Source organism: Pollachius pollachius (genome assembly GCF_949987615.1).
Source record: "Pollachius pollachius genome assembly, chromosome: 7".
NCBI lineage: Eukaryota > Metazoa > Chordata > Actinopteri > Gadiformes > Gadidae > Pollachius > Pollachius pollachius.
In genome coordinates, this window is record NC_136940.1 from 17,786,331 (window position 1) to 17,808,917 (window position 22,587).

The 22,587-nt window shown below is 42.3% G+C and overlaps 1 protein-coding gene across 1 annotated transcript; it reads left to right on the top strand.

The window, feature by feature from the left end:
- Window positions 1-15,301: 15,301 nt before the first annotated feature.
- Window positions 15,302-20,748, top strand: LOC307078294 (uncharacterized protein; the record flags this gene model as incomplete). The annotated part of the gene is made up of 9 exons (XM_079740037.1): window positions 15,302-16,138; window positions 16,262-16,424; window positions 16,601-16,662; window positions 16,944-17,115; window positions 17,217-17,252; window positions 17,417-17,467; window positions 17,692-17,759; window positions 18,005-18,043; window positions 20,728-20,748. Exons 1-9 carry the CDS (start codon window positions 15,929-15,931, stop codon window positions 20,746-20,748), a joined length of 822 nt encoding a protein of 273 aa, XP_079596163.1. The 5' UTR covers window positions 15,302-15,928.
- Between the last annotated feature and the right edge of the window lie 1,839 nt (window positions 20,749-22,587).

Below are 22,587 nucleotides of genomic sequence, written 5' to 3' on the forward strand. Positions count from 1 at the left end.
AAGACAAAGTCAGCGCAGGACAACGCATACACATCGATCCCGCATCCCGCAATGTCTTGCGATATTGATATCCCCCTCCCCCTTTTCATCTGTTTAAACGGCGTCGCCGTCCACAAACTCTCCCATATAAGACGTTCTGTCTATAGACAAATTGCGATAAAATAACCGAAGAGACAATTTCTCATCTCGACAAGCAACGGCAGGTTGTTCATTTTGTCATATAAAAAACGTTAAATTCAAACAGCGGGCCGACCGGCATATCAACAAAAAAGACGCATGATCTCTTAAAGAGACAGCGTCCCTATAACACAGAACGAAAACATGTCAATAAAACAGTATAGTGTATTCAATATTACTCTTCTCCTTGAGCCTCCCAAAATGTCTTTACATTTTGCTGCTCAAAGTTAATGTTACTCTCCTCCTTGAGCCTCCTGAAATGTGTTGCGATATTGATGTCCCCCTTCCCCGTGCGGACTGTTTTAGTTGCTTTATTTTTCTTATGTTTTGTTTGCATGCTATGTGTGACTGTAGGCTACTGCGGCCTGTCTTGGCCAGGACAGTTGAAGAGATGTTGAATCTCAATGATGATTATTATTTTCAACTAACCAACAGTAGTTGCCATGCATTTAAAATGTCAATGCACTGTTCAGCCCTGAATAACAGTAAAAGCTATTTAATAATTGATTTGCATGCATAGTATACTACACTTTCCATTGAACAATTACCCTGTTACCCATAAATTGACTCATTTTATAATGTCATCAAATGCTCACACACTCGCTTCTTTCAGACACACGTGTAAGTCCTGATATTCTCCTTATAGGCCGTATGTGTGAACAACATATCCTGACATTTGTACCCTGAAAATCTCCAAAATAATACTACCCCTGAGGTAGTGTTTTCTCTGTAGGAAATGTAAATGACCTATATGTGAATGAGGAGTAGAAAGTCTGTATTTCTCACACCACTTCAGTTGGCGTGTTGATGATTCTTCTGCATGTCATTGAGGGGCCCCCTAAATGGTAATCAGCCTGTTGCCTTTTGTTCGCTGAATGGTAAAAAAACATTGAAATGTTGGCACTGGTTTTAAGAGTCAATTGTGTTGAACGCTAAAAGAGAAGTCTTATCATAACCCTAAAAGTACACATCATACAATAATCCTCCATTCTGTTTATGGTCAAATCAAAACAAACTACAGTGACAGCGGCCACTCTTATCCCGCCTCTTGCAAACTTAGGGCCCTATTTTAACTGTCTGAAACGTAAGTGAGAAGCGCCAAGCGCAAGTAGCTGTCGCGGTCCACTCCTGATTCCTCTGAATCCTCTTCCTCCACTCAGTCTCTGCCAGATCGTCTGTTGATACTCACAGAGCTTTCACGCAACTCCAGAACTGCTTCTCCAACGCTGATCCTGCCTGTTCCTGAACCCTGTCTGACCACCCGCCTCTTGTCGAGTCCCTGCCGGCCTGTCTGCTCCCCTGTTTCTTGCTCCTCGCCTGCCTGTCTGCCCGCAGTCTGTGCACTTGGGTTCTGCCTAACCCCCCCCCCTTACAGCAGCTTTGTGGGCGGTTCTATGGCGATGTTGCTATTTTACCGGCGCATAAATGACTGTTGCGCCCAGCGCAAATCTAAAAAGGGTTGGTCTGAAGTAGCCTAATTACCCGTAGGTGTGGTTTGGGCGTAACGTGCAATAAACCAATGAGAGTGCCAGCTCCCATCCCCTTTAAGAGCCATGAGCGCATTTGAATCTGACGATTTGATATTTTGACAGCGCGTTTGCAGTCTCCGATGAGACAGATGCATTACCACATGAACTTCAAATGGCTCAGTTTATGGCCAAATAATATGGCCTAATTCACACATGGAATAATGTTTTCTACCACAACTTCAGAAACACTGAGTCCTCAAATAAATTCTGGCAAAGAAAACTTAACACACATATGATATGCGGTAACTGTGGTTCTATTTAATGATATACGCATGTGGGGGGACGTGCGACGTCTGGCCTGCAGGGGGAGTATGGGCAGGTTGGGAGCGCACGGTATTGGCCGGGGGGATTGAACCTGGTGGTGAGCAGTAGATGCTGGATTTATTTTAGATGATGGATTTATTGATTCGTTTCCGCAAACCAGTTTGCGTGATTCAGTTCGCCAAGGGGAGTCGTTCGCGAATCGTTCGTTCGTTCGTTCGTTCAGTCGAGTTTCCGGTAGCGGTGAATCGAATCATACACGTTCTCTGAGTCAGTCAGACTCAGCGCCTCGTTCGTTAGTTAGTTAGTTTGTTCAGTCAAGTTTCCGGTTCAGTCGAGTTTCTGGTAGAATCATGGAATGAACGGCTCAGACTCAGCGCCTCCCTCGTTCTCATTCTCAAACTGTCATCAGACAACACAGTTATACGCTATTGTAATGACCTCGCCGGTGACAAACCAGGTCACTGAAAACCCGTAACCAATGGCAAAAAGCCACACTAACAACAACCGGTTACCCGGGCAACCCCCCAACCCGGTCCCTTCAACGTGCAAGCCCCGACCCTCCTGTTCTCCCTAGGCCCTCCCCCAGCTGACCTGATGATTCACCCCCCACAATGATTGACAAGAAGAACATCCAATGCATGCACAGAGAACAACTGGCATAACGGACAACGAAATACAATGCAACACATAACACACAAACTCTTTAAATGTCCCAGGGTCGCTACACTATAGACTCTAGAGTTTCTGGTATAAAGGCTGGGACGAATTTCAAATGATAAATATGTACACTTTATGTTGAAAGTATACTGTCGCGATTTCCATTGAAACGAATTGCGCGGTGAGTAGTCTTCATAACGAGAGCTGGTAGGTTGTGAAAAATGTGGTATAAAGGCTGGGACGAATTTCAAATTATAAATATGTACAATGCATCCTTTAAATACGTCCATGCAACAGATGGCCAATGTGAATAATAGATAGCTCGCTCACTAAGCCCATTTGTTTTTTCCCCATTAAACCTGTTGATTTCTGTCACTCATTGACTAAAATTCAACGAGAGCGTCCTAGACTCAGCCCTAGAACAGCATACGATTGGCTGCCTCTCGTGAGTCGTGACGTCTCTCAGTCGGTCCCTCCTCACCACTCACACAGTGAGTGAACGAACTGTCAGCGAGTCAGCGACTAGTGGGTCTGGGAGGAGTCGACTATGAGAACGAACGAGGCGAACGAGACGAAAGAGGCGAACGAGACGAACGAGGCGAACGAGAGAGAGGAACCAGTTCAGTTCGTTCGTCTTAACGATTCGTTCATTCGAACTTATTCGTTCGCGAACAAATCAACACTAGTGAGCAGGTGTCTGCACTCAGGTCAATCAGAGAGGGTGTACTTATGTGCCTGCTTTCTGTTATAGTGGGAGAGACCAAACCCAGGAGCGAACGGACCACGGAGGTCCGGAGCGAGGGGAACTTACCCCGATCCACCGCGAGACGGCTCCGAATGGACCCTTTGTGTTGTAGTTTGAATATTTTCTGTTCCGGTTAAACGCAATAAACCGATCTCCTGCGGAGAAACCGACAACCCCGCCTGCTCTCGTTACTCGAACTCGCTACAACGCAATACATTAACAAACATTGTTTCTTACCAGTATTGTATGCATTATCGTTATCGACTTGTTTTCCTAATATGCTTGTGTCCCCACGTTAATATACATTGCCATGGACTGTATTATGCGTTGCGTGTTTAGTTTGCATGTGTTTAAACAGATGGACGCACACACACGCGCGCCCGCTTTCATTTATTATTTTACACATACACACACGCGCGCCCGCATTCATTCATTCTTTTTAACACTCACTCACGGTAAAACAATGTTTTCTCAGGATCAAATACTCATCAATCCTAAAAGTTATGGGCTTGTACACGATGTCTGTGTCAAGAAAATATGTGTTTGCTGTACGGTGTTTGCAGATGCATTGATTTAAAAGTACAACTTATTACCGCTGTATCAGCTGTTCTTTCCCAAATAATTTACCAAGAATGTGTGGCTAGGTAGATGAGGGAAGCAAAGTGTATGCACGAGTTGCACAAACAACATTATGCATGCGCCCTTAAAATAGCATCTGAACAACGCGCCACTGACTTTAAACCAGGTATTTCCTGGTTTGTGGCACAATTGTTTTCTGAAACTGCAAAATAGCACCAGGGAACGTGTGCGCCAGAACACACATCCTCCTTTCGCTGAACCGCCTCTTGGGGCGCAAGATCATTCCCTAATTTACACGTGCGTGGCGGTGGAGGGAAAAGAACGCTCTGCGCCAGTTGCAAACTAGCAACGACACATGCGTCAGTGTAGAAAGTCAATTGCGCCGGATGCAAGATAGGGCCCTTAGACTCTACGTCATATCCCGCCCCTTGCAAACCAACCCCCCTAAACCCCCCATTGATTGTACTGATGTCTAAACGACATCAATGTCCGCTTACAAAGCATTAAGTGTGAATCACCCTCGGGGTAGAATCTCCTGATATACAAATGCGTGAAAAATGTCTGAAAACGGCTTAAAGGTTGAAAATTATTATGCTTGCTTCGTAACATAAGGAGGAAACTATTATGCTTGCTTCATTACATACATTTGTTTAAGTATTCTTTTTTTTTGTTGTTTACATTATCGACTGGGGTTTCCACATTATTGCTATGGATTTAACTACTTCTAGAGTTTGAGTGGAAAACTATGCAACACACACACACACACACACACACACACACACACACACACACACTGTATTATTTTGGTCCAGTTTATAATGCTGTTTCTGCTGCCCCCTCCTACATTTTACTGTAGTCTATAGGGTGCACTTGATAACAAAAATAAATTGTAGATTGGCTTACAAAACTCAAGAGGCTGATGATGATTTTTGTGAGACAATGTTCAGCTTTAAAAAATGTTCCCCCTCTTTTACTCATTCATATTAGTTGTACCTCTACGTTGACCCAGCACTTCAATGAAAAGCAATGCAATTTATGAACCCAATCAAATGGCTCAAATCGGAATACAAATAACAGGGTCAATCTGTAAACTATACCATTTGTATCACTAGTGACCGACAAATCAGTACTTCCTTCTGGCATCACCGCTGCCATTCGACGTACAGATCCACAAGTCTTCATCGGTTGGACTGGCAGAGACACTACAGTGATATATATATAGCGTGATATATATATATTTTTTTTCACCATGAAAGTTGTTCATAAAATGTCTAATCTGTAAACATCAATGCCTGAAACCAACCTGTATGCAGAGGAGGAACAATAGTTTTGCTGCATGTTTGACTTTAGGGACTGGTGCATTTCTGTGTCAAATTAACTTTCTACAAACACGTTTAAATCACTGCGTAAGGTGCGTATGCAGAACGCGGGCATGCACACACACGCACACGCATACACATGCACACACAGCTACATTAACAATTATTAAAATGTAAACATCAATCTCAACCAAGAACCTAATTGGTGAAAACACCTCTGTGAAAGTCACTTAGAAGCTATCTAAGTACAAAGACTTTGCAATGAAAATCAATAGGATGGTGGTCTGGGTATACATACAAACAATATCAATGATGATTGGAGCTCTGATAGTATAAGACGGGAATGGAAAAGTTCCCCAACCGTATCCCAAGCAATGTTTGTGTGTGTGTGTGTGTGTGTGTGTATGTTTGTGTGTGTGTAGTCCAGAATATTGTTTATCTGGAACAGCTCACATTCTACACAAAGTTCCTCTTCATCCAGTGAAATCTTTCATATAATGGTATGCTACAGATCAGTACTTTCAACAATCCTTTATACAAAATATTATTGTGATTTAGATTGGTATGCATATTTTACAACTAGGTTGAACCGGTCTAACCTCTGACCTGATGTGAGGAAAGTGCATAGATATCATGTTAATTTCACTGTAGTGCTGTCAGCCGTTGACATCAGCCCTGTCTACATTTTATCATGCCATGATGAATGTTAGGCAAGTTTCTGAATGTTGAAGAATGCAGCATCTTAACACAAAACACCTTAAGTGTTCTCAATGACCAAAATAGAATTGCACAGAACATATGTTATATATACTTATTTAATAAAAAAATGTCAATTAAAAATAGATTTCATTGTTTCATTCTCTGACTGAGTAGGCTTCTACATACAACTTGTCCATACCTCAAAGCATACTACACAATCATGGCTGCCATCTCCCCTTAGCTTGGCGGCTGTTTAACTAAAGTTCTACTTTAGAACCAAGGTGACCCGGAAGGCGAGATTAAAGAATCCCTTATTCAATTGGGTTTGCGAAATTGGAATAGTGTGTAAAGATTTGTAAATAATCACAGGGAATCCCTCCCTACGGGAACAGGCGAGCTAACCGACAGAATCGGAGATGAAAAATGTCTTCCCAATTCCCCCCCCACCCACTGTCTTGCTGCCACCAGCAGCAGCACCAGCAGCAGCAGCACCGCCTGCACCGAAATCGTAAAACAATTGATAAGGTCATTTGGGAGTGTTTAGTCACCGTTGAGCACTTTTTGGAATGTGTGAGAAATAGAACTGTCTCACGAAGGCATGACGGCGTATCCGAGTGCACCAGCAGTCTATGGCAACCGATGCGAGGCGAGCTGTAAGTGGATGGACCACCTGATGTCCGCATCAGTTTCATCTGAGTGACTTCTGTCTGTTCTACCGGTCCCACCAGCACCTCGGAGGAGGAGGAACCACTGAGGGATGAGATCCCTCGCTCCTCCACCGCCGCCGCCAGATGGCCTTCGCCATAGCTTTTAACCCGCCAAAGCCTGGCAGGGTTGTTCTTCTGTAGCTAGCATGTTGACATTACCTAGAGAAACAATATCAATTTTTTTTTTTTTCGTGCACTTAGCTGCTTAATTCTTTGTTAGAAAGTGTGTTTATTTATAGAGTGAAAAATCTTCATGGTATTATGGTATTTCAATTCCCAATCAGATTTGATCAGCCCCATCATATATACTGTTATCAATAAGAAGAAAAACAATAATAGAATTAATCACTATAGCTTTATAGCTATTTGTTATCTCGCAACCCAAGTGTTTTTTTTTGCTCTTTTTTTTTTAACAAAAAAAAGAGCAATTGTATTTAACTGTGTTAAATACAATTTATTCTATTTACTTTTAAATTGACCTGCGCTGTAAACCCTAAATTCTTACTTGAGGGTTGGCCTGAGCATGGTCATAGCATAGTTTGAGCTATATCTATTCATGTATATATATATTTATTTATTTTTATATCATTCAATTATGTGCGGACACCTCAGAGGCACTCTTGCGGCGCTGCCTGCTTTCCGTCAGGTTGACGTAGGGAGAACTCTATTAGTTCCCCTGCGTCGAGGCATGAGACTCTTTTGTTTACCAAGCCTTCCCAAAGACAGCATAGAGCAACATGCGAAATCGGACAAGCCGACCAAGCTAGTGCTTTAAACATTTGACATTGTGCCTTCGAGTTGCTCTGCGAGTCTAACTGTCCACGTGTTCTGCTTCTGGGTGACAGGTTCGTATTGATCCATTTTAAATGGCGTGTCAGTCTGAAAAATTGGATGCCAGGTGTGTAGTCGGGATTTTCCACAAGGGCGGGTATTAAATATAAATTCCCAAATTGTCTTGTGCGTTTCCCTACCCTGTCCTGTCACTCAGCTCACCACGTGCGCCGTGCTTCGCCCTGACTTCCCTCTACAACCGCTTCCATAGTCCTCTAGACGGAGAGAGGGAGAAAGTGATAAGGGTTGTGTATTTTAACATTTCCACTTGCGTTGCACCACTTCTTCCACAGGGCCTCCCACAGTTTTCTTTCTGGAACAGAGAATGCAGATCAGGGGTGCAGCAGAGAGTGCAGCTGCTGGCCAAAAAAATGGGTTGGAGGGGGATGTGTGTGTGTGTGTGTGTGTGTGTGTGTGTGTGTGTGTGTGTGTGTGTGTGTGTGTGTGTGTGTGTGTGTGCGTGTGTGTGTGTGTGTGTGTGTGTGTGTGTGTGCCCATGCACAGATTTCTAGTTGTGCATGCTGCCATGACGATCTGTCAACGCTGTCAGAAGCAATGAGATATATTTTGCAGAGGTACGGCAAACTTCTCTTCATTCTGCCCTAATAGGACTGTCAGGGCTCCAGAACAGACTTGAGCAGGGCACCATGCCCCATTCTGGACCCCAGCCCTGGAGCTCTTTGTAGAAGCACTGCCACATCTGTCGATGCATAAAACAAAATACATATTTTCAGTGATAAAATGCTGCCCAACACAGCAGACTCCTGCCGTGTCTTGTTGGAAACGCATCGACTAAGGTCTTAGACGGTCATCCCAGAGTTGTAAAATACTCCACAGCCTGCAACCTGTTCGATGGAACTTGCAAGGTGCTGAGAATCAGAGCGACTGCTTTTGTTTTTTGTATACAGCAGATCTTCTCTTATTCTCTTACTTTATCCGATTTTCAGGTTTTCAGTAATACATAAAAGCTAGCGTACAGTCGAAAAGTTCCTGTGGTGAGAGGGTGTGGAAGCTTCCATAGAATTTCAATTGAAGGCAGTATTTGGGAACATTTATAGAATATTTCCGCACTAACTCATACTCACATGCAGCAGAGAGATGGATTAGCTGAAGGTCTTTGATATAGTCGCTGTTCAGCCATCGAGAGGCTGGACCATCATAGTCACTGACTGAAGATTGCTAACTCATTCTACTGCTGAGGCTGAATGACTTTCAAGTTGTGAGGGGGGAGGGGCTGCGGGGGGGATTATTGATCCAAAGGGGAACACTGTCTGTTTCCTGGCTGTCCCACTCTCTATCTATTATCACTTTCATCTGCCACTGTACACATTGCTGTTGAACAGCTCTAAATAGGGACACTGTGGGACAGTTTGGATAAACAAAAACACAATAAGGATGTGATTAACATTTAAAAAGCTTAGCTCGGACATGAGTGAAATTGGGAGCGGATTAAATGAGTGCACCAAACCAAACTGCAGTTTTAATCACAAGGGTCAGTATGCTTTCAGAAACTTTACTGGAGATACGAAATGAGTGACTTTCCATTGTTAATCAGTCATTCCGGAGACTACATCTCATCATGTCACTGATGTTTAGGATGCAAACTCTCACGACAGGCTTCTCAAGTGTAATGGAAAGATTGACAAATTTGTTCAAATGGGTATACCGTTCGAAATTAACATTTAAACCTCTTGCATTCAAACCTCTTCGTCTGAAACCCCACTTTATCAAATAATTAAATTAACCATCTCTGCATACTTTTAATCCTTTAATGCCTTTCTTGTGTTCGATAAAGATTTAACCTCGGGCAGGACAGTTTAAATCATTCTTGTCTGCTGAGTGCCGTTCCATAAACCACAATGCATTGGAGGCAATGGAAAGCCTGCACTTCATTGCAGTCTTGCCGTGTGGGCATCGGGAACTGGCTTTGAATACTTTCAAACATTTTTCGCCTGAACACAGTCTGGTCCCAACCCGATATGCACTAATGATGGACCTAATCCATGTTTGTTAGCATGTTTTTTGGCAAACGGAATTCTTTTTTATTTTCACAGTATTAAAACAAAGGCCAACTATCTTGCTTTTGCGTGCATTTCTGAGTGATCCTGTGTGTATCTGTTGCTGGCTTTGTGGTTTAATTAGTTTGTGCATCATTGGTGCCTTGCAATAAAAGGAAAAAAGGAGACTTGAAGTACTGTTGCATACGGAGGGAATTTTCCCTGCCAAGAGCCAGTCTCTGATTCAGCACGCTCAAACAGACATTTAATTGGAATTCAATGAAAGACCAACTCTGTGAAATCTGTTGAACGGCAAGTTACTGTTTATACAAGGCTTAAGGGGGGAAAAGAGAACATTGTGACATGTTCTAATATTGAAAGGTCTATGGCAAATGCCATGTTTGGAGCACCGGCACAGTGTGTGTGCAGTAAAGCTCCTCAAACAATGCCTCCGGAAGAAAATCATTTAACTCCTCCACGTTGATTCCTGCAAATATTCAAAAGGATGGAGGACATTTTGTATGTGAGCTGTGACTAACGAGACGTTTTCGCGTTGTGACCCGGCACTGTCGCTGCTTCGTAAAAGCCATCATCGTCCAACATATTCACCTTGAATCCTTTTCAACTATCATTCACCATCGCCACCACATTGTTCTTGTTTCTCCAGCCGTGGAGACAGAGAGCGAGAGGCAGAGAGAGAGAGAGGAGCCGCCTGCTAGCCACAAGCGCCTGACACTTGGAGAGGAGGAAGAATGGGGTGCGGCAGTCATGGTGTGCGCTGGTTGTTAGCCTGCCATTGTCTCGCGCACGCTTGTGAATCTGCCATTCCCTGCAGCGGCCTCATTTGTATTGGGCAAAGAGCATGTAGTGCATAACGCGGAGACAAACCCCCCAGAGTACAGCCAGCTGTACGAGGCATATGCCCACTGCCTTGTGCACAACATGCATTTGATTCAGGGCACTTTTCTTCTTCCCTTTTTTATTTTTACATGGAAATCTGAAAAAGAGATTCGCCCTCCGTCTGTCACTTTGAAACAAAAAAAAAACATTGGGGGTTCTTGTCCAAACTTCTAAGGACTTCACGCTGAGTGTTCTGTTGCATGTGTGGAAACGCGTCCCATAGAACTGCTTGATGCACGTCAGTATGCGCACACCTGCTCAGAGGAACTTTGCTTTTAGATCAGCCAGACAGGGTTAATCAGATGCTCCATTATGCAGTGTTTCAAAACAAGGCATTCATTAAAAACAAAATAACTAAATGTCGGAACGTACCTGCTGTTTACCCATCGTTAGCTCATCAAAAAAAAGTATGTTGGAAAATCTGAACAGAACAATTATTTTAGTTTCCATTCAGCAATTACATTGTTTTCCCACAGAGACACAGGCCGGCCCTTCAGTTTGGGATTTAAGTCACATACTCAAAGACAGCTTCAGCAACAGTCGTTGCATCTTAGTTAATATTATAGTCCTCACAATTTTACAACAGCAGTAGTGGCAGCACTAACAATGTAAGTCTGTTTTCCAATTATAATAATATACAACCAAACCCATACCGTTTCATTGCAACCATTTACTTTGTTTAAAATGATTTGGAGTTGCGCATTCCTACAAATAAAAACACCTCCTGCACTTCAGAGCACCAGGTTGTTTAGAAGTTAAGGCTACTTCATTTAAAATTCTCCCCTGACTCCTAATGTAAGAGCCTTTGTGATGAAGCTAGGGCCATTTTCGCTCTCCATAGACCAAATAGATTTAGAGAGACAAATCAATGGGTTAATTCATATGTTGATGGATTCCTTTTGTTCTTTATACACTCATCATTTGAAACCACTTTGGACCAGAGTGATGCCGAAAAAAGGGTGGATTATTTTGTAACGAAAGGGAATCTGGCAGCAGTTGGGAAGCGAAAGAGTACAGGTTTACAGCATTTTGTCAAAGCAGTGGCAACTTGTGTTGGGGAAACATTCAAAGAGTTAGTGATGGGAGTTCTCCACTTGAGCAAGAAAGCTCTCCCCATTTTCATGGGGCATGAAGGAAGTGCTTTGGTGCTACAGCATCTGAGATGTAAGTACCCACTAATGAGTCCGCCAGGGCTACATATCTGGGGCTGCCTCCTCGTACACCAGCTGGTAGATGCAATTAATATGTAAAGAAAGCTGTTCATGGCATGACATGATGGGCAGTCTGTCAGTGCTACATAAATACATTCATACACAAGCTGCCAGCGCTGCTGCCCGGCGTTACTACCAGTGTATAATACTCAACTTTTCGCTTTTGTTTAGTTTTTGTTTGTTGATTTGTTTGCAGGGATTTTGTTCTTTTTTTTTTATCATGGCAGAGTTTTGCAAGTTCTGAAATTGAATCTGTATTCACATGGAGGAAATGCAGATTTAGAAGTGGCAGTTTATGTTTGGCTCTTCCTTTGAAGTGTTTGGGTGTTTGGGTTGTTTGTTGATCACACACACACAAAACACGCACGCACGTACCTACCACACACTAGAGAGGATGGTAGGGGTGTAACGATACACGTATTTGTACCGAACCGTCACGGTATAGGCACTCGGGGTGGTTACAGAGGTGAACCGCGGTGCGTAAATGTGGCGTACATAGCGTTAATACGGCGAATGTAAAGGCTTGTTTGGCGATGCGGAATTTAAAACTTCCAAGTCGGAGTTCCCCCCGGACCTTTTAGCCAAAGTATACTGCTCCGACTCCGTACACCGAAATGAAGGCTGCAGCCTTGCTAGAACACTTCCTTGCTAGTTGCATCCTATGGAGATGAGGCTAAAGTGATTCCTAGTGTTGTTAGCGTTCAGAGGAACGACTTACAGTTTGGAACGACTTGCTAGTGTGGAAGCGCTTCCGCTCCCGCTTTTTAATATTGCTCCAGTGTTAAATATTTTAATATTTTAATTCTTGAATTTTTTATTGGCACTAGTTTGATTTAACACCAGCTACTAACATATTAAAACAAATCATCCATGCAAAATATAGCCTATCATTACGTTGCAAAAACGTTTGAAAGAAATTGCACAGGTTAATTTATTGCATTTACATGATTAATCTATAAAAAGCAATATGGCACAAAATATTTCCGAAAGCGTTCAAATAACTTCACTTGTGTAAACCAATTTGTATCGCTTTCTATTCATACTTTGCAGTCACCTGACTACCATGGCTACCTGGAGGGCAAAAGACGCCGACACAATGGCGACGAACAGCGGCCAGCCAGGGGAATTGCAACCTTGCAGATTTCCAATACTACAATAAATCAACTATTTAGACCATAAATGTTCAAATTAGATATCAAGAAAAGATAAACATACTCGAAACTTGTGATCCATACACAGCACCCGCTGATGTGTTCATTGCTTTGAAGTTGGCAACGTCTCGACCAGACGAGGAGTTTGGAGACATTTACATTTATCTTATAGAGAATCCTTCACCTTATACCGCACAAAAAATGAAAGCCTACAAAAGTATTGACACCTAACTTTTTTTTCAAGTGTGGGTGGATTAACAACGTTGTCGTATGGGACAACCCGGTATCACGCCATTGCGTGCTCCTGCGCACGAACGTTAATCTATTGAAGCGTGTTCCCGAGCACGATAGTCCGACTTTTTGCGTGTTACACAAAACGAAATGTAAACCAATGCATTCTGAATGGGAGTGTTCTAAGACAATTAACGTTCTCCACAAAACGCTACGAGAGAGAGAGAAAGAGAGAGCGGGAGGGACAGAGAGAGAGAGAGAGAGCGAGAGAGAGGCTTCAGAAAGGGTGTGCGCAGATAGTACAGTGCACCCTAGTTATGTTTATGCCAAAACCTATATATATAATTAGGCTATAATTATATTATTTAGCGTGTAATGAGACAATCTATAGCCAAATTGTCGAAGATGCCCGAGAATCTTTCGGGATATCAGCATGGGAAATCGGCGAATCAGACCCATGAATCTATTGTAGCGACCCTGGGACAGTTAAATAGTTTGTGTGTTATGTGTTACATTATATTTCGTTGTCCGTTATGCCAGTTGTTCTATGTGCATGTATTGTAATGTTATTCTTGTCAAACAGCGTGTGGGGCGAACCATTAGGTCAGCTGGGGGAGGGCCTTGGAAGAACAGGAGGGTGGGGGCCTGCACGCGAGTGAGACCGTGTTGCCGGGGTAACCGGGGTTTGTTTGGGTCCGGTTTTCAGCTGTTGGTTTCAATGTTGTTACAATGTTACGGGTTTCAGTGACCTGGTTTTTGGTCCATTAAAACTACCTTCAACTAATGACTCGACATGATTATGTCACCGGCGAGGTCGTTACACTATAAAGAAACACGTCATCTCAAGCGGGAGAGAAATTTTGCGGTGCTGGTTTGTGTCACCAACCCAGCAACCCAGTCGCCAAGAAAAAACGTTGACAGTGCACGTTTCCATGAACACTGTATACGTAGCATTTCAACGTAAAAAATAGCGTGTTATACCTACAGTATCCACGTGTGCCGCTGTGGAGGCGGGTTTCGGGGTTTGGGACACGATTGTTTAGGGGGGGGGGGGAGACTGTTGTTGACCGGGGAGGGGGGGGGGGGGGGGGGGGGAGACACGTTTGTTGAGGGGGGGGGGGACACACGATTGTAGGGGGGGGGGGGGGGGGGGAACACACCAACCCAGCAACCCAGTCGCCAAGAAAAAACGTTGACGCTGCACGTTTCCATGAACACTGGATACGTAGCATTTCAACGTAAAAAATAGCGTGTTATACCTACAGTATCCACGTGTGCCGCTGTGGAGGCGGGTTTCGGGGTTTGGGACACGATTGTTTGGGGGGGGGGGGGGGGAGACTGTTGTTGACCGGGGAGGGGGGGGGGGGGGGGGGAGACACGTTTGTTGAGGGGGACGACGACACACGATTGTAGGGGGGGGGACACACGTTAGTTGAAGGGGGGGGGGGGGGGGGACACGTTTGTTGAGGGGGGGAGACACGTTTGTATCCTAACAACAAAACAAGTTAACAAAAGCCCCATTTGTCAACTGAGAACCCCAATTCCCAGAATCCCCCGCGTCTCCGGAACACGGCGTAGCTTATATTAATCTTTATTATCTGAATGGGAAATGCAATATTTTAGGACAGATACACCATTAAACGCGTTTCTAATGACATTTCTAGCGAGAAATGTACATTTTCCTTACATAATCTTCAGTCAGTGAATGTGTATGATCTTTATTAATCTTTATTATCTGAATGGGAAATGCAATATTTTAGGACAGATACACCATTAAACGCGTTTCTAATGACTTTTCTAGCGAGAAATGTACATTTTCCTTACATAATCTTCAGTCAGTGAATGTGTATGATCTTTATTAATCTTTATTATCTGAATGGGAAATGCAATATTTTAGGACCGATTCACCGTTAAACGTGTTTCTAATAACATTTCTAGCGAGAAATATACTTTTTACTTGCATAATCTTTAGTCAGTGATTGTGTCTGATCTTTAGTTTTATAGTTATTAGGATTTGATCGGCTCGCTCGCATGTTTCAACGACGTCAGGTTGCTTTCGCTAAACTAGCAGCTCACGTGCTTCCTGCGTTTGTGTTATTAAACTGTTACTTTATGTAACTTTTAATGATATCATCTTGTTAGAAACACGTATATCTGAGAGCCAACCCAGTCGCCAAAAGCATACGTTGACAGTGTACTTTTCGTGAACACTGGATTACGTCGCATTTCAACATAAAATAGCGTGTTATACACACACACACACGCACGCACACGCACAGACACACACACACACGCACACACACGCACGCACGCACACACACGCACACGGTCGTGCGCAGGAGCACGCAATCGCGTGACACCGGGTTGAAAGAAAGACGTCAACTCTGGAGTGACCGAAAATTTGCGGTGCTGGTTTGTGTGACGTAAGTTCAACTATGATTGACTGCTATTTAAAAACGGTTGAATGCTTGAAATACTAAGATTATGGAGTTGATAGTGCAAATAATTATATTGCCGTTGTCAAAGAATATTAACAGGTATTAACAGCTAATAACAGATAACAAAAGCGTTGCTTCATAGGCTAATGTAGGCCTACGTCGCCACCTGTCCCTCGGGTAGGCTAGCTAGTTCGTTAGTAATTGAAATTGAACAATGAGAAAGGCTTAGATAAGTACCATACACAGCATCATGTTAGAAGGTAATTTACACAATGTAGTCGGCTGTTTGTAAAAAATAGTTTGTTTTTAGTGATTTACTTTTTTCTCCCTGCAGCTTCAAATAAGCATCATACATCTTAACTATCTCTCTGCCAATGCTAATATTTTATATCTATAATCTTTCTTATCTATCTACTATCTGTGTATCTAATCTGTTTTGTTTATCTGTCTATTCGGTTTGTCTGTGTCTTTGTAAATTAGGTAATCTTTCAATATGCCAGGCAGCACATGTAAAACATGCCCCTCCTGCAAAACCATTCTGCCTTGCGCTAAAAAGGTTTGCAGCCACTGCAAAATGGTCCAGCCTGTAAAGGAACGCCTCAAAATTGCCTTGAGAAAATTTGAGGCTAAGCGGGAAGAGTGGGCGTCTTCCCGCAAGAAGAACCACAACATGGCTGTTGTCAAGCAGGAAATGTTCCTCCTGGTATGTAAACAATTCAGATTAATTATGTTCTACCTTTAACTGTCTGAATCACTATTGCTTTGAATAGTAGGTCTTTTTTGATTACTACAGGCAAAACATTAACATGCTGTGATTTCCTTACAGCTCGAAAAGCTTCAAGCAGCAGGATATAAACCTGTCCTGCTGCTTGGAAAAGCCACTAAAAAGAGCCATGTGGTCAAGGTGTTCACACCTCGTTGCACCTTGGCCACATTTGCGGAGGAGTCCCTCAAAAAAATGGGCTCCATCCATGAGTACATTTGTCAAGGTATGATTCTTTATTTTTATAAATTCCACACACCCTCTGCTTTGTTTACCAAAATACTAACTGCATCTTGTTATTTGTCCACCACATTCATTTTTATCATGGAACTATTGCTACAATTTTTTTGGTTGCCATTTGCAATTTAATAACCCTTTGCAACACTTTTCAAACTTGCACAGGATGGACCCCTTTTGCAAGTGGGACTGCAGAGGGGCCAGAAGAGGGCAGGGGGACCACTCAGGTGAAGACATACAGGAATATCTATGACAATTAAAGAGGCTAATCCTATATATTGTTATATACTGCATATATACTCCAATATATTATGCTACAAATTACAATATACTAAGTCAGCTGTATAAGTGCTAACCTCTTTTCATGTTTGTTTATGGTTATTTATGTGTATAGATGTGTATAGATCTGTATGGTCTTAATTTCATATTTTTTAAAACTGAATTTACACTTGCACTGTTGAAGTTCCACTGTTGGACTTTGAGTGAGTGTTATCTTATGTCATCTTAGATGGACATGGACATGGGAGAGGTGGAGGACAGGGCCGTGCAGGTGGAGGAGGGGGAGGAGGTAGCCCTGCAGGTGGAGGAGGGGGCCCTGCAGGTGGAGGAGGGGGCCCTGCAGGTGGAGGAGGGGGCCCTGCAGGTAGAGGAGGTGGCCCACCCGGACACGGAAGGACCAGGTATGGATTTTTCAATTAAAGCATGCATGAGAAGGTACTAAGTGTCATACAAATAAACATCATTGCCTGAATGATTAATATTTTATTTTCCATTCCAACAGCGGTCTCTACTGTGCAGAGGAAGCGGAGGAGAAAAGGTATGTTCAGAATGTCTGTACAGATCGAATTGCTAATTGACTACTATTCTTTTCACCATAGCATTACATTTATTGTAGTTATTTTGGAAAAAGGACTGTAATAAGAATGTTGATTATGACCATTTGAGTCTTTGTTTGAATACCTCAACATTTCTTTCCTACAGAGCATCACAGCCAGAAGGGGCTTGAAAAAAGGAACAAGACTTTACCGAAGAGTAAGATGAAATAGTTTGTAACGATCAGAGCACTGACAAACCCTTTACACAATTTATAATTATGGAATTGTAAATTATTCTCCTGTGTATTCATAGCAGCGATTACAGCATTAATACAGTATTAATAATTACTGTTATTGATTTTATATTTGCGGTATTTTATATTTGCCAGTGGATAAGCATAGATGGTTTTGTTGTGAAAAACATGTTTTTTATATTTTCAGATTGCCCCTACCATATTGGTCGTGACTCCTTCGAAATAAGGAGTTACGGGAAGGAGAGGATGAGAAAGGTTTGACAGACCCATAAAGACCCAGCAAAAACACATGCGTGATTAACTGTAGGAATGACATTCTCGCTGATTGATCATGAGCATGCATATTAAGTGCATACTGTAAATGTAATTTACTCATGTATACAAGTAATTTGCATAAATATTTTGGAATAGTACCGTCAATGCATTTTGTCTATCAAACTCATAGGCTAACACTGAATTTATTATCTTACTAATGAATTTATGGTTCCTTTCCTTGATAGGGCATTAAAGAAGTCCTTGTTGATTGGCAGCCTTGCCCAGTTTGGTATGTATTTAATTTGGTTTCTTTCTGTTTCACTGGGTTTTTTTAAACCACTTCATTGCTTTTCCGAGTATTCTATATTATACCATATTATTTTGCACCATCTTGGTGCAAAATAGCTGCTGCTATTTTAACGTTTAACAGTAGTTCTTCCACCAAACACACTTGCCAACCAGATTTCCTATCAAGTGGTTTCATCATTCCCTTTCTTATGTGTCATACACTATTACATTATTAGATCTTGAATTATTAGAAAATGACTTGAAAGTGTGGTATTGCTCAAGAACGAAAATGTGCAAAGATTGGGCTTGATTTGTAATTGCCTTTATAGATGAGAATCAATATAAAGTAGGTATATACTGTGTGTTATGTAAGTGGAGTTCGACCAATCATCACAAAACGGTTCATTGATATATTATTTGTTCTCTTTTCAGTGGGAAGGAGTGGGTCAGGTCCTGGCAGCCAAAAGATTTGAATTAGTCCCCCTGCCCTCTTCAAATAAAAACATATTTTCAGTCTTTCTAGAATGTGGTGCTACTCCTGATACATGATTGCCCTGCCATTCAAATGTGGTCACTAAGAGCTTAATGACACACACACACATATATATATATATATATATATATATATATATGTATGGACACAACAGTTAATATAAATATGAATTCCAGTCTGTAGGCAGTACATGGTGGGTAAAGTTAAAGTAACTCAAAAGTTGTGGGCTGAAGGCTCTCTAGCTAATAGAGTAGTAGCAGCAATTAATTGAGTATTTAATCCATTCAATGTATTTAAGATATGCATCCAGGTATAATTGCAAATGGCTATATTGTATAGAAAATATTGATTTTAAACATACAAGTGCAAGCAGGGCCTACTGAATGTCAATTTAGTCACAACAGATTATTAAAATATTGTGCTGATAGATCTTTATTCAACACCAAAACACCAGATTCTCTTGGATGATTAAGTTAGCTGCTACGTCAAACCAACCATGGTGTGGTGGTGGTTTCATATATGTGAAAGGGCATTCAAATATAGCCTACTACAATAATAATAATAATACATTTTATTTGTAAATCACTTTTCATAAAAATAATCTCAAAGTGCTACAACAAAACACGAAGGGCAATAACACAATAAAATAAATAATAATCTAAGGACCATAGGTGTTATAGGGTGTACCATGAGAAGGCTGTTACAGTAATCAAGCCTGGAGGGGATTAAGGCGTGGACGAGTTTCTCTGCGTCAGAGAAGGTGAGGATTGGGCAGAGTTTTGATCAATGATCAATTAGGAGGCCGAAGCCCTAAAGGACAACCCTGTCCCTGTCTGTTCGGCATTCTCAATTACGTTTGTCTGAAAACGTATTTTGTCTCGACAGAAAAACATGGTGGCTAAGCCTATGATGGTTGCTATGGACGCTGAAACTAGCAGCCCGAATGCCGTTTAAAGCATGGAAATAAAACCATTGTCTTTGCTGATTATGTTATTTTATGGAACCGTGTAATGATGTTATTTTTCCACACATAAACACAGAACAGTCTGTTCAACCCGGTATCACGCCAAGGCGTGAAATAGATACATTGGTCCACCTCGCAAGGAGTGTTCAGTGTCACGCTATGCCTGACCAAAGCGTGAAGAGATACACGTTTCTTCCGCCCATCTAAATGAATGGAGGAATAGCACCAATAGGGGTCGATACGTTCTCCCAGCATTTGGGGGAAATGGTTACGTATATATATATATATATATATTAGATTAGATTAGAAAACTTTATTTATCCCAAAATGGGCAATTTCGTTCACAGTTTCCAGTCTCACATAATAGATTACTTAATAAATACAATAAATAGCAATAGGAGGTAGACAAAAACATATATCAAAGGCAGTCCAACACACACATTTAACTCACAATTCATTTCAGCCCGTCAGTAACAACCACCCTGCCCCCGGAAACACCCAGCAACACTGGTGTGCTCTCCACCTACTCCTTACTTTTGTCATCATTTAGTAACCTGATGGTTGCAGGGATAAAAGAGTGGGAGTACCTCATTGTTCTTGTCCTGATTGAACAGTAGCGCCGCCCTGAAGGCATTAGGCATATATATATATATATATATATCCAATATTTTAGGACAGATTGACCATTAAACGTGTTTCTAATAACATTTCTAGCGAGAAATATACTTTTTACTTGCATAATCTTCAGTCAGTGAATGTGTCTGATCTTTTGTTCGATAGTTAGTTTTATGGTCTCCCTAGCATGTTTCAAAGACGTCAGGTTGCTAGGGACGCGACGATCTAGTTGTGGGCCAGCAGAGGGTTACATTTATACCGAATTTGGCCTGTAACCAAATGTATGATATGCTATACGTATAGCCTAGTTTATATGTTATAAATATTTGTTATATGGTCTGGTTATACCTGAACTTGGTTAAAGATGTTCAATGGTCAGATACAGATCATGTTATAACGATAATTGAATAAAAGTTATGGTCTACTTATAGATAGAATATTACACGACGTAATAATTGTATACATATAATAGCCTATATTTTAATATTAAATTAATTAATTACAATAACGGCTTTAAACATGTGACATGCCTACGTTTTTTGGGCCTTTTCTTTTCAATGGGCCTGCGTCAACGTCACGTGACTCTCGGCAAACCATGTTGGTTAAAGACGGCAATGGAGCTTGGTTAGGAAATAGAAAGATATACCATGAAAATATCTTCCCGTAACGGGGCAAACAAGGTGTCATTTGTCATCTACGTTTCGAGGCGATTGCAACGGTGCCATGCATGACCATATTTGACTATGTTTCAGGGTAGTAATTAGCTGTCGATTTTGGAGGCCTTTATAGATAATAACCAGCTATAGATTTGCTACCCGATGGAGTTTTCTGACAAATTACATGTTATTTAGCATCTACATTAGCAGCTGAGTCCAATGAGATCAAGCTCGACCTTGTGCCACACAGAGATCATGCCCTAGACCATAGGTGTACCATGTAAAATACAGGGGCCATGTAGTGTAGGGGGCCGTGTAGGGCCGTGGAGTGTCATGCTTTGTGTCATTGGACTCAGCTCAATGTGTAGATGCTAAATAACATGTCATTTGTCACAAACTTTTATCGGGAAGCAAATCAATAGCTGGTCATTATTGATTAAGGCCTCCAATTTCGACAGCTAATTACTACCATTAAACATGTTTGAATGTGTTCATGTGTGGCACCGTTGCAATCGCCTGGAAGCGTAGATATTGAAGGACATCTTGTTTGCCCTCTTACGCACCGGCCCTACAAGAAATTACTCAGCAAGTGCTCCATCTTGTTGCACCTCACCCAGCGGCTCGCTTACAAGATTTTGGTCTGAAGTTCTACCCAAACCTACACCCTAGCCATCCAACATGCATATCTGAGAATCAGGCCTCTCTTTAATAATGACAAAAAGTTATGAGAGAAACACACATTAACTTTTTGTTATCTCATAAGCGGCGTGGTGCCGGCTCCTTTTGACCTTTTGACCCCCGACTTCAAAAACGTGGCCACAGGCCAGCTGTGTCTACACACCTTTAGCCACAAATGTACACCTCCATCCCACAAAAAATGGGGACTAGAAACTAACCTCTGTCTTATGTACATTTACTGTACTGTTGGAGGTCACGCCCCTTTGCCGACCTTTTCGAGATAGCTAGGGATGCTAAAATGTTTACACACATTTCCCGGGGCCCCGTGTACGACATATCCGAGATTTGGAGTTCTAGCCCTTAGAGAAAAAAAGTTTTCCCAAATGGAGTGTCATTTGGACAAAGCCCCTCAGAAGTGTAGCCTGCAAGACCTAATGGTTCAGAATGTGGTGGAAAAACAGTTTTTGAGATAGGAAGGTCCTACCGCCCTGAAATTTTAATACCTTGTTCTAGGGCCTAACTGGGACCTCCGCACCGAAACTTGGCCCGGTCGGACCCCGAGGGCAGGAAGGGGGGGCCCTTCCTGTCCGAGACTTGGCCCGGTCAGACCCCGAGGGCAGGCCCCCCCTTCCTGCCCTCGGGGTCCGACCGGGCCAAGTTTCGGTGCGGAGGTCCCAGTTAGGCCCTAGAATAAGGTATTAAAATTTCAGGGCGGTAGGACCTTCCTATCTCAAAAACTTTTTCCACCACATTCTGAACCATTAGGTCTTGCAGGCTACACTTCTGAGGGGCTTTGTCCAAATGACACTCCATTTGGGAAAACTTTTTTTCTCTAAGGGCTAGAACTCCAAATCTCGGATATGTCGTACACGGGGCCCCGGGAAATGTGTGTAAACATTTTAGCATCTCTAGCTATCTCGAAAAGGTGGAAAAAGGGGCGTGACCTCCAACAGTAGAGTAAATGTATATGACAGAGGTTATGTTTCTAGTCCCCATTTACTGTGGGATGTAGGTGTACATTTGTGGCTTAAGGTGGGTAGACACAGCTGGCCTGTGGACACGTTTTTGAAGTCTGGGGTCAAAAGGTCAAAAGGAGCCGGCACCACACCGCTTATGAGATAACAAAAAGTTAAT